Here is a 13,345-nt window from a genome sequence, read left to right as displayed (position 1 = left end):
TACATAAATCTCTCATATGCATATTCATTGTGGATATCCTGAAAATCTGACCTGCCTGTAGATATCCTGAAAACCTGACCTGCCTATGGACCTCAAGAAACGGAACTGAGTAGCCCTGCCGTAAGCAACAAGAGAAAGACATATGAAAAATAACTGAACATCTCAATCGGTGCCATGACTAATCACTTCTGCTTTATCTGCAATAACCAAGTTGTGTTTAACGAACAATTAGGATACCAAGATTCTATTTAGCAAAACTGGTTCCTTTCCTTCATATTAACCCAGATGTCATTATTTTAAATGATACAGAAAAACAGTCTGCAAGTCATAACCTTAGTGTGCACCTGGCAGTACTACTAGCATAAAAAATATCCTGAAGAGCAGCCTTCAATCTCCAACACTGCAAATTTGTGTTTCCTGATTAAGTAGCACCCTTCCTTGCTAATCTGTGAGCCAGTATTGGTTCCAATTCTCTCAGCTACTGAAATCTATCCAGCAAGAATTTTCTATCAGGACCTCAGGAAGATAAAAATATTTTCTTGATGTTCTTGATGTACCTATAGATTCTGAGGATACACTTTTAAATATATTTGGTCTTTTATGTTTAAATTTGTTTTATTATTTCCAATAAACAACAAACATGAAATACAAGTCATAACATAGTGCAAAACCTTGATAAATGATCCCCCCTCCCATTCCCCCCCCCCAGGGAACAGCCACTGTTAAACTCGCCTGAATAGGTTCACTCCAATAATCTAGCTTTCGCTGCGGGAGACAGAGTTAAACAAAAGGGTCTCCAGCATCGAAGATACTGGACCCCTCTCTTAGAATGTATGTCTAGAATATCTTGTCTTTCATAACCAGCCCAATAAATCATCTGAGTCCGCCATTGTGATACAGAAGGCGTGTGCGGGGACAACCAGCATTGTAAAATAGTCTTTATGCCCACCAGAATAGCTCTTTGTGCAAATGCATTCACCCCTGGTGTAACCGGGTCCAAGGAGAATTTCAATGTAAAGAGAAAAGTCGACGTCCGTGTCCAGGAGCAATTCCATAGAGACTGTATTGTACGTCCTATACGCCGCCAGTAGGCTTGAATACCGGGGCATAACAGAAACATGTGTCCAAGAGTTGCTCTGGCAGCCGCACATCTGGGGCACCTTGCTGAAGCACTGATGTGGGCTTGATGCGCTCTTATGGGTGCCATATAGGCACGAACCAAGAATTTATAATAACGTTCCTTCTCTACTACTGCTACCAGGATACGTGATCTCAATGTAAAGCCCCTCTTTATCATGGACTCTGTAATTGTGGTTTGTAGGTCCAAAGACCAGGATTCGGCCAAGGCTCTGTAGTCCAGGTCTCCAGCCAGCCCCTGCAAATAGCGATGATAAGCACTGAGTGGGGTGGGGTCTTGAGCTGTTAAGCAGAGGGCCTCAGATAACGTGTCTTGAACTATGTCCAACAAAGCCTGTCTAGGTAAGGAATTTACATAGTGAGACAATTGCCCATAACACAGCCAGTCACTAGCAGAAAGGACTTTAGTATCTAATAGTTTCTGAAATGAATAGAGGGTCCCATCCGCATTTAAAATTTGAGACAAATAAAACACTCCCCCTCGAGCCCACCTAGTAGGAGCCTTAAGACCTATTCCAGGAGCATAGTCAACGTTGCCATGTATTGGTAAATAAGGTGTCACTTCTGGGCTGATGTGCAGTTGTTTGCACAGTTTCTTCCAGGTTTTCCTCAACGGGCCCAGTAAAATATCCCCATAGTGTTGTGTGCGCGGAGGCAGTGTGGAAGCATGTAGCATGTAGCTGCAATGGTAGGGGGTAAATGCCAGGCACTCGACCACGGCCTCCGAAAAATGGGAGGTCCCACATAGCCAATCATTTATATGTCGAAGCTGACATGCCATATTCATTCTGCCTAAATGTAAGAGTCCTAAGCCTCCCTGTGATACGGGTAAAAATAGTGTACGGAAGGGTATACGCGAACGTCTGCCACCCCACAAATACCCATTCAACGACTGGTGGAGAACTCTAAGGTGACGGTGTTGTAACAGCAAGGGTAAGGTCTGTAATAAATACAGCCATTGGGGGATAATCATCATATTGTACAGGGCTATTCGCCCTAATAAAGATAGTGGGTAAGAGCGCCAGGCTCGGAGTTTCTGTCCCGTCAGATGGAGACGGGGGAGAACATTGAGTTTGTATAATTGAGTTAGATCTTGTGGGATCCAAATCCCCAAATAACGTAAAGATTTCGTGGCCCATTCCAATTGAAAGGGCCCCTGCCAGGAGGTTCGGACATCATCCTGCAAAGGCATGACTAAGGATTTTTGTTTATTTAATATTAGGCCAGAGAATAAATGGAACTCATCCAACAGCTCGAGGGCTCTAGTCAAGGATTGCTGGGGGCAAGCCAGGGTCAACAAAATATCGTCAGCAAATGCTAATACCCGTAATTGGGATGTTCCCTCCATTAATCCTACTAAAACATCATCTTTTTGTATTGTTCTGAGGAGGGGTTCCAGGTATAGTATGAATAGTAATGGTGACAATGGGCAACCCTGGCGTGTCCCCCTGCCTACCCCAAAGGGTGGTGTATGAATTCCGTTTACCAATATGGATGCTGTGGGGGACGTATATAATGCTCGTAGTGCGGCTAGAAAATGCCCGCCTATACCTACATATTCAAGAACCGAAAACAAGTAAGGCCACAGGACCTGATCGAATGCTTTGGCCGCATCCAGGCTCACCAAAATGCCCCCAACGTGCGATTCTTGCGCCCTAGCCATAGCCAAAAGAGTGCGTCTCACGTTGAGGACAGAGTGGCGCCCCTGAACAAAGCCCACCTGCGCTGAAGATATAATGTGTGATAAAAGCGGAGTCAGACGATTTGCCAACAAACGGGATAGGATTTTTATGTCCACGTTTAGTAGGGATATAGGTCTATAGGAGTCAACCTCCTCCCTAGGTTTGTTCGGTTTAGGAATCAGTGTAATAGTGGCTAAATTAGCGTAGGCCGGAAAAGCTCCGGTCTCTGTCACTTCCTCATAATATGACATCAGTGACTCACAGAGCTGCGGTGACATCATCTTATAAAATTCTGCCGAAAACCCATCAGGGCCCGGGGCAGTGCAGGAACGCAAGGTCTTAATGGCTTTTTGTATCTCTTGACCTTGCAGAGGTCTGTTCAGAATTTCCCGCTGGTGCTCAGTGAAAGTAGGCAAGCCAGCATCAGTTAGATAATCAAGGACATCAGGGCCTGAGTATGGTTTGGGATTCGCGTAGAATGTCGAGAAGTGCTGATAGAAAGCGTCCGCAATGTCTTTTGGTGCAGTGTGGTAGGTGGTGGGACCATGTTTGATTTTTGAAATATATCTGGAGTCCTGCCAGTTCTTGGTTATTGATGCTAGCATCCGGCCTGGTTTGTTCCCGAACCTATGATATTTGTATTTGCGGTAAATTATAGAGCGTTTGGTGCGGTCATGTATTAATGTATTAAGAGCTACTTGCGCTACATGAAGCTCTTCCCTCAAAGCAGTGGTTGGTGTACTTATAAAGTTCACCTTCAATGCTGTGCATTTTCTTTCCAAGCTTATAATACTAGCCGCTATGCGTTTATTCCTTGCCACAACGTAGGCAATGATTTCCCCCCTGAGAACAGATTTCGCGGTTTCCCAGAAAAGACCCGGTTCTGTTCGATGTTGTGCGTTATTTATTAAGAAATCCTCCCAACGTGTTCTGAGATGGGCCCCAAAGTCTGGGTCCTCTTGTAGATAGGATGGAAATCTCCACCGACAGGCTCCCTGAGGAGGCCGTCCCCAAGCCAGGTCTACCCAAACAGGACAGTGGTCCGATACCTCCATAGGGCCTATAATAGAATCTGTGACTCGACCAAACCAGGATTCCGGAACCAGCATGTAGTCTATACGTGAGAACGATCCGTGTGCCCGAGATTGGTGTGTGTAATCTCGCTCTGTTGGGTGTAGTAGTCTCCATGGATCTACCAAACCCAATGATTGACAGAGAAAGGGGATACCTTTGTTTAAGTTTGGCACCGTCAACGTTTGGGGACCGGAACGATCCAAAGAAGTATCTAGCACTTGATTAAGGTCTCCAGCTATTATCAGCGGCAGGGTGGTGTCTTGCAAGCCCAGGGATACCAATTTATCAAAAAATACTTGTGAGTACGTGTTCGGCCCATATACAATCAGCAGCCTGAAATCTGTGCCCTGCATAGATATCTTTAAGAGTAAATATCTGCCCTCAAGATCTTCAGCAAGTGACGTCACTGAGCAGTGTAGTCCCTTGCGTATGAGCAAACATATCCCGGCTCTTTTCCCAGATGAGGAGGCTGAATATACTGATCCCACCCATCTTCTTTGTAGTTTACGGTGTTCTTCCCGGGTCAATTTAGTCTCCTGGAGGCACGCTAAGTCAGCCCTATGGTGTTTTATTTGTCTCAAGAGCTTCGTACGTTTAATTGGCGATGTGATCCCAGACACATTCCAAGATAGGATGCGGAGAGAGTGGTCACCCAGGGTCGAAACACCAACAGCTTGAACCATTCAGCCGCAAGTGATCAACACCCAGGTGCCCAGCCTCACCCGGGTGAGCCAGTATGTCCCCGCAGTAACTAATAATCAGGCAAATGTGAATAAGTAACATCCCCAATAACCAAGCAGTAGGCTGTTCCCCACACTCCAACGCCCTCCCCCCCTCGCCCCCAGAAATCCCAAAAACCATATCCCCGAAGGAATATGTGGTAGGTCCGAGAATGGCGCCTCACAAGACCCCACCCCCACCCCTGTAAACAATAATTCAACAGTGCCCCCATCATTTCAGACTAATAACATTTCAGTAACATTCAACTTTACGATAGCAGGTTCTGTCTTCCAGTGTGAATCTCGCCGCCTCTCCGTCTGTGCTTATGTCGGCCCGGATGTTGGAGCAATGGCCTTGTTTATATAGTCAGCGGCTGCCAAAGCCTCGGTGAACACGTGCCATGAGCCTTCATGGTGTATCTTTAGGACCGCTGGGTAGATGAACTGAAAGCGATACTTGTTTTCTTCCAGCTTTGAACACAGTGGGTAGAAGGCTTTCCTGCGTTCAGTGAGAGCTGCAGAGTAATCCTGGCTTATTCGGATTGCAGAACCTCTAAACTTCACAGTGTCACGCTTAGCTCGGTACTGTCGCAGGATCTCCAGTTTGTGTCTGTAGTTGAGGATTTTTGCGATCACCACCCGAGGCCTCGAGTCTTTGGTCGGCCATGGGCCAAGGCGGTGTGCCCGTTCTAGGCACAGTGGGCCCAGGGATTCAGTGTCTGGAAATTCCAGCTCCAGCCAGCCCTCCAGTTCAGCAGTTAGTTGGTGATCCGGTATTGTTTCAGGGACACCCATAAAACGCAGATTCCCTCTGCGTGAACGGTTCTCCAAATCATCTATTTTAGCTGCTTGCAGGTGAACCGTTTCTTGCAGGGCCGAGAGATCCAGTTCATGCGAGTTTAGGGTGTCTTCTGCTGCTGAGACTCGGTGCTCCAATTCCGACGTTCTGGCCGTCGTGTCAGACATTAGTTGTTCAAGTCTGGTCATTTGAGTTGTTAGCGCTTCCATTTGGGGGGCCAGGACTTGTGCCACCGCCGCCTTTAATTCCTGCAGTGCTCCTGCCGAAAATTCTGAAACCGCCGTTCTGGGTGCGGCCGCCATCTTGCCCGCCCCAGGGCTTGCACGTTCCCTGTCTTTGCGCGCCGGTTTCATGCGCGCCGCTTCTTGGGAACGTGTTAAATAACGTTCCATGCACTCCGGCGCCTGTTACCAAGCCGCGTGTGTCCGTGTGCGGTCCGAATGTCGGCGGCGAACGCGAGGGTAGAGACGGGGTCTTGGAGCCGAGCAGGAACACGTCCTCACTCGCTCATAGCGTCAGGTGACCCCCCCTATTTGGTCTTTTATATTTACGGCCTCTTTTACAAAGCCGCACAGCAATAGCCCCGAAGCCCTTTAAATCTCTATGGGTTTTGGGGCCATTAGCGCAGCGCAGCCGCTAGCACAGTTTTGTAAAAGAGGCTGTTAGTCTTTTTACTACTGTTATGCTGTTAACAAAACTGTAAGTTTTATGTTGAATTATATCTGCTGTATACCACCTTGGATGAATCTCTTCATAAAGGTAGTTAATATATGCCAATAAATAAATAAATTCTCTCCTTGAAAGAGATTACTACACTTTACTTAAGCAGTATACACTCCTGGGAAAGCATAGGAGTCAATAAAGTTTGGCTTGAGCACAGCAATGTGCCTTTCAGATTAATTATAAAACATATATTTTTTTAAATGCACCCCTTCTTTCCTGCCCCATATTTCACATATCTAATCCATTTTGAAGCAGGAAATGAGTTGGAAGAAACAAACATTACTCATTTTCTACCAACCTCATTACACTCATGTCACCCCTCTCCTTAAATTACTTCACTGGCTCCCTATCCACCATCGCATACAGTTTAAGATCTTATTGCTGACCTACAAGTGTGTTTATTCTGCTGCCCCTCAATATCTCGCCTCGCTTCTTTCTCCTTATACACCTCCCAGAGAACTCCATTCCTCAGATAAGCCACTCTTAGCTGTACCCTTCTCCTCCACTGCCTATTCCAGACTTCGTACCATTCATCTAGCTGCCCCCTATGCCTGGAATAAATGACCCGAGTTTGTCCGCAAAGCCCCTTCCTTTACCTTGTTTAAAAGCAGACTGAAAACCCACCTTTTTGACCGTTCCCCTTAACTGTATCCATGACATCCTGTCTTGTCTGTTTAGATTGTAAGCTCTTTCGAGCAGGGACTGTTTTCTTCTTTGTGACTCTCTGTACAGCGCTGCTTATATCCGGTAGCGCTATAGAAATAGTTAATAGTAGTAATGAGGCAGATCTACAAGAAGAATGCCTTTCTTCCTAAACATGCATCAGGCTAGGTAAACTTATTTGTATAAAAAATTCATTTTTCTTCTAGAAAGTTTGATGATGTTTAATAATAACCCTGGAATCTTTAAGGGGGTTTGTTATTTGTTTTTGGTTAATATTTTTGCACCTTATCTTTGAATCACTTGTTCCCCCAGATGGGGAATTCTTGTTCTTATTAACCCTTCCAGCTACGTTTGGATGGGATTTGAACCCAAATCTTCAACAATACAATCTAAGGCACAGTGACTCATAAGTTACTTAATTATTTCATTGCCTTGATGCCTGAGTTTCCATATAATTCATTCTGCCATAGCAACTGCTTAGCATACAAAAGTGCCTATACCCCACCTTTTTTCTGGGTACAGATGATGCAACAGGAGGATTGAAGTTCATTCCTTTCATGCTATATTCCTCAAAAAGCTCCACTGGAGATCTGAAATAAACAGTCAAATTTAGAACAGGATTCTTCCAAGAGACAGGCAAAAGACAACAAATCTCCTTCTTTGTTCTGTGGAAAAAGCTTTCTGTTATTTTTCTCTTTCAATATTTTTGTTTTAAATAATTAGTCCTGCTTAGAGGTTTACTTACTATGTTCAGCCTTCTGTTTCTTCACAGGGCATGTGCAATATTATTAAACAAGAAAGCTATACATTAAGGGCCTGATTCTTGAAATCATTGACAAATGTAACATCCAGAATCACATCTTTTTTTTTTTTTTTTTTAACATAGGCACCTTACACCTAGGCCAGCATTTTAAAGATCTGTGTTTAAGGCACTGGTCTCATCATGCCTACAGAGGTACATAGGGACGCCTATGGATGCCTATAGCCACTTCTGATGCAAACCACACCCACACCAGCCTTAGGCATCCATAGGTATACCTGCGCCTTTGTAGGTGTGAGTCAGGCACCTAACCATGGCGCCTGCGTTTTTATTTTTTAAACATGCATCCCGATTGGGCTGTCAGACAGCAGTAGGACGCCTACCACCACTTCGGGATGCCGTTTGGAGAATTTAGCCCTAAATCCTGGCGGCTTATGACTTAGGCACACCTATACATCATTACTACAATAAACCAATACTAGAGCTAAATTTTCAAATAAAATAAAACAAAAGGAAATTCTTTCTAGCAAGAAAAACTGATATATTGTTAAACAATATAACTTAGCAGCCAATATAACTCTACAGGTTCAGAGATGTTTTATAAAGTCAGGAACCTTCTACTGGATACGAGGTGTTGGCGAGTTGAAAAATACACACACACACACACACAATATTTAGTCTTTTCTCCTCTTGATTAGTTGTAAATGCTTTGCTGAACAACAATAAGCTATTACAGTAATATGTTCAATGTTTTCATTGTTATTACCATGGTTTCTTCCCATGAGACTAAATACAAAACATGTTCCAACCACAAAGGCAGCGGTGACATAAGGCTGCAGAGAGACTGCCAAATCCTTGTGGCCCTGCTGTGCACTTCCATGCAGCAGTTCCAGATTCTGACCCACAGAGTGGACACAATCCATTACCTCCGGCTTAGTTCAGGTCCGAGAGCCTTGGAGCCTTCTGCAGGAGCACCCGCACAGAGATGAGCAGCAAACCTCCTCACCACAGGATGATAATGTCTCTGATTGATGGAAGAGCAAAAACAAAAAACAAAAGACATCTTGCTCAGATTGGCTGAGTCAGTCATGTACCTGCCACCACTTCTTGTTTTGTGGCTTTTGTCTCCTTTTGCATACCAATGTAGAAAGCCCAGGGCAGAGGCTCATCAGCAAATACAAACAGTAATTTAACACATATCTCATGTGGCAAATATTTGTTTTAAAGTAATTACACAATTCATGGTTTGCATTAAGAAGATTCAGTTACAGTGACTGGAAAAAAGGTTGGCTCTTGATACTGGATTAGTTTATTCTAAAATACTGTAATTCCCTTTAGGGCAGGGGTGTCAAAGTCCCTCCTGGAGGGCCGCAATCCAGTTGGGTTTTCAGGATTTCCCCAATGAATATGCATGAGATCTAGGTGCATGCTCTGCTTTCAATGCATATTCATTGGGGAAATCCTGAAAACCCAACTGGATTGCGGCCCTCCAGGAGGGACTTTGACAGCCCTGCTCTAGGGTCACTAAGCAATAAGGTGCTCTACTCTTTAGCACAGCAGTTTATTCTTGATTTTTCTGGCTAATCTATTTCCCAATGGAGTAAGAAAACTAGCACAGGAAAATCTATGTAAAACCACGGCACTAAATGGTATCCAGCACAGCTTTTTACTCTTTCTAGCACTCAATATAAACCCAGCTCTAATACAGCTAATAGCAAAAGGATCATCTCACTTCACCTCAAATAATCAAAGATCCCTTTGGCCCAAGTAAGCCCTCCCTTCGCAGCCTACCAAAAATAATCCCTGGAAATCCAGGAGAATCCCACCCCCCAGATATGCCAACTCCCCTAGATCCAAAAATAACCTCCTCATAAAGCCCCCACACATTTAAAAGGAGAAACATTAAGGGAGGAATTCATCAAAGGCGCTAACTGATTTAGTGTGCACTAAGATGCTACAACACTCATTATATTCCTTTTTTTTTTTTTTTTAAATTCTTTATTCATTTTATAATTCACAACAAGTGTACAGTAAATATCAAGCAATTAGAATACAATATCACTTGAAAATCTACCATATCATACAACTAAAAGATATAACCCCCACCCTCTCCCACTTCCATATACAACAAAATATATACCACATGAATATAATATCTTATCATTCATATATATTATTAATAGAAATCCAAACCCACCCCCCCCATCCACATGTAAGAATTAAAATTGGGAAAAGTGTAAATTATTCATTAGAATATATATTCCTATATATATATTCCATTATATTCCTATATATTTAGCGTACGCTAAATCTGTTAACAGCCTTTGATGAATTCTCCCCTATACTATTGTCCTTTGATACTTAAATTTTGGAGATCCATCTGTGGTCACGTGAATAATTTATTGGAAAATCCTGTGGCACTGACGTACGATACAATTCTATTTGGTACGTTCATGAGAATTAAAAGCCAGATAGCATCCTGGAATAACAAGCTTCTTTTTATAATGACAGGGGTGGCCATACAACTTATATTGAGGAATTGGAAGAACTGGAATAGGTTAAATTACACCTTTTGGTGTGAATCTCTTTGTCATGTTTTTAAAATGGAACGTGTGATGGCCATACAACAGGAGCGATATAGGAAATTTTTGGATGTTTGATAACTATTGACTAAATTTTGTAAGCAATAATATCTGATATTTTCTATGGACCTTAAAACATATACATCCAGGATGGGAGGGAGGGGGAACGGATTTACATTGGAATTGGATTAAGAGAATTTATGTATGATTTCTTGAAGTTTTATTTTACTTGATTGCTAAGAAGGAGGGTGGGGGAAAATAATTGTATTTTATTCTCTGTAAGTTGTGCTTTTCTTATAATGTTATTCATAGCTGTTATTTGCTTGCACATTTGTACTTTGGAAATTCAATAAATGCTAAGCGCGCATGCACACTCTTACCTGCGTGATCCGTAGGTCCGTGGCCAGCATGTGCGCATACAATGGTCCCTCACACCCAAAGTTCATTTTAAAGCTGGGGTACGTGCCACCATGGATATTGCCTGCCTGCCTGCCTGCTTCCACCTAAGCCACTACCGCCATGGATCCCTCCTTCCTTCCAGCCCCCTTCCGTCAAAGCCAACCCAACCCTAGCCCCCACTCCTCTCAGCTGGATCCAACCTCTCCCCATTTCCCAATTCTCCCACCTACCAGCTCCCCACCGCTGTATTTTAAAAACTTCAGGCAGCCAGCGGTGCAATGAAACCAACTTCCTGACATTTGCCTGCCTGCCTGCCTACCTCAGAAGTGTTCTTGGGGTACTGGCAAACGGCAGGAGGCAGGCTTTGTTTCCTATTCCCCCATCTACAAGCTCACTGCCACTGTATTTTAAAATCTTCGGGCAGCTGGAGGCGCAAGGAAGCAAGCAAAAAAAACACTTCCGGGGCAGGCAGATGGTACGGTAAGGGCTAGCCGCACCTGCGTCGGAGAAGGCTTCCGACGCAGGCGGCGGTCATGAGAGGAGCCGCCGGGAGCCGGCCAGACTGCGGGAAGGGAAGGGGGGTAGGGGAAAATGCTGCTGCTGATGCACAGGGACATAGAAAGGGAGGGAAATACTGCTGCTGCTTCACAGAGAAGTGGAGTGGGGGAAGGGAATGCTGCTTCAGCTTCTGCACAGGGTAATGGGGAGGAGGGAAATGCTGCTGATGCACAGAGAAGTGGAGGCGGAGGGAAATGCTGCTGCTGCTGTTGCACAGGGAAGTAGGGGAGGGAAATGGTGCTGCACAGGGAAATGGAGGGGGAGGGAGTGCTGCTGTGGCTTCTGCACAGGAAAATGGGGGGGAGGGAAATGCTGTTGCTGCTGCACAGGAAACTGGGGTGGGAGAGGGAAATGCTGCTGCGTAGGAAAATGGAGGGGGAGGGAATGCTGCTGCAGCTGCTGCTGCACAGGGAAGTGGGGGGGAGGGAAATGCTGCTGATGCACATGGTGGGGGGAGGAAAATGCTGCTGAAAAGGAAATGGAGGGGGAGGGAATACTGCTGTGGCTGCTGCACAGGGAAGTGGGGGGTAGAGAAATGCTGCTTCTGCATTGGGGCAGGGAGAGAGACAGATAGAAAGAAAGACAGACACACAGCGGGAGGGAGAAAGAAAGAGGGAGACAGAAAGAAAGGAAGAAAGACACATGGGCAGGGAGAGACAGAAAGACAGACAAAGGGGGCCAGGGAACAGACAGAAAGAAAGACAGACAGCGGGAGGGAGAGAGACAGAAAGAAAGACAGACAGACAGATGGAGGGATAGATACAGAAAGACAGACAAACATATATTCTAGCCACCCAATAGCAGCCAAAACTTTCGGATTCTTAGATGCAAGAGCAGGTATTATTCAGACAAAATACCTCACATTTTCATTATCATTCATAACCAAACCCCAGTTTCACAATCCTTTTGGAACATTATTATGGTTCAAATTTTCTATGCCAAGTGTAGAGAGGAGAATGCTTACCTGCAGGGCATGCAATTCCCACAAAGCAGTGCCCTGAGCATTGCAGTACTCTGGTTCATCCAGTTCTGGCAAGTACAGCCCACTACCCTGGCAATCATTATCCAGCAGGATATCAGTCTTGGGGAAAGCCTGAAATACATATAACATGAGTTTACAACACCAAGGTAGCTACATGGATATAGCCCAATGTATTACAACATTAACCAGAGTTGATTTTAGAAACATTAGGTGTCGTTTACATGTATAAAAATGAAATTACACATGTAAAGGAGCATATGAAATTCATAAGCAGTGATTTCAGAAAACATGGACAGAACACCATAGGGATTTACATGTAGGAAAAAAAGTGTTCTGGGTAGGTCCTCAAAGTATCTATGTGTTTTAAACTGTACACCTAGGATGTTTTGCCTGGTAGTATTTACACTTGCTTTAAAAGCACGGTTAATCCCAACAGAGGGACCTCTCTCAATCTGAAATAAGGTTTTGCACCTAGGGCCTAATTCGCAAACGCACATCCCGATTGCAGGCAAATATAGGCGTCCTACCGTCGTCTGGCAGTCAATCAGGGCGCACGTTTAAAAAAATTGTTTGTCATAGGATGCCTAAATTGTAGGCATCTGTAGCTTGTCTGTGGAGATACGTAGGGATGCCTAAGCATGATTTCAGCAGGAAGTGGCCTTGGGCGTGCTTAAGCATTCATGCGTGTAGGCTCAAGACAGATGCCTTAAATGTAGGTCTGCAAAACGCTGGCCTACATTTAAGGCATCCGTTCAGCGATGTTGACGTGATTCTTTTTATGATGCAAATGTATGATCGACACACGATTGGCAGCCACCTCTTAGGCGTCCCTAATGTATATTAATAGCCAAAGTTAAAACACATTGAAGGCAATTGTATACGTTTTTTTGCTGCAGACAAACCTTGTTCTATATGTGGAAGTGGTCTCATAAAATTCTCCAAGGGATTATGTGCTTAAAAAAGGTTCTGGGAATGTTTGTACCTGCTTGTATATGATCCTAGTGGAGGTGTGCTCAGGAGGAAAGTTGGGGAGGAGCAGATAAGAGTCGCAGTGTCTATATTTTATAAAATATGCTCATAAATTTGTAACAATGCCACAGCAGCTGTAAATTTACACAACTGCTTTTACCTGCTAATTTTATATGGCTTCTTTATAAAGACACTGTCATATATGTTGTCTCTTATATATAACAACCCCAAACTAATGGGGGAAATTTATTTTAACTATTGATTTAATGGAAAACCAGTGTGGTAACAGTTGGGACCT

The 13,345-nt window shown here is 44.2% G+C and overlaps 1 protein-coding gene across 2 annotated transcripts in view; it reads right to left on the bottom strand.

The window, feature by feature from the left end:
* Positions 1-13,345, bottom strand: part of NOC3L (NOC3 like DNA replication regulator) — a 103,555-nt gene that overhangs the window by 8,350 nt on the left and 81,860 nt on the right. For both annotated transcript variants that reach the window (XM_033943480.1, XM_033943479.1), the window contains exons 18-20: positions 12,061-12,189; positions 8,484-8,581; positions 7,303-7,387 (exon numbers count right to left, since the gene is read on the bottom strand). In XM_033943480.1, coding sequence (XP_033799371.1) covers positions 7,303-7,387; positions 8,484-8,581; positions 12,061-12,189 — 312 coding nt within the window. The remainder of the gene's footprint in view (positions 1-7,302; positions 7,388-8,483; positions 8,582-12,060; positions 12,190-13,345) is intronic.

This window comes from Geotrypetes seraphini, chromosome 4, assembly GCF_902459505.1.
Source record: "Geotrypetes seraphini chromosome 4, aGeoSer1.1, whole genome shotgun sequence".
Lineage (NCBI taxonomy): Eukaryota > Metazoa > Chordata > Amphibia > Gymnophiona > Dermophiidae > Geotrypetes > Geotrypetes seraphini.
The sequence above is the reverse complement of the archived record's forward strand: the minus strand, read 5'-3'. Positions and strand labels throughout refer to the sequence as shown.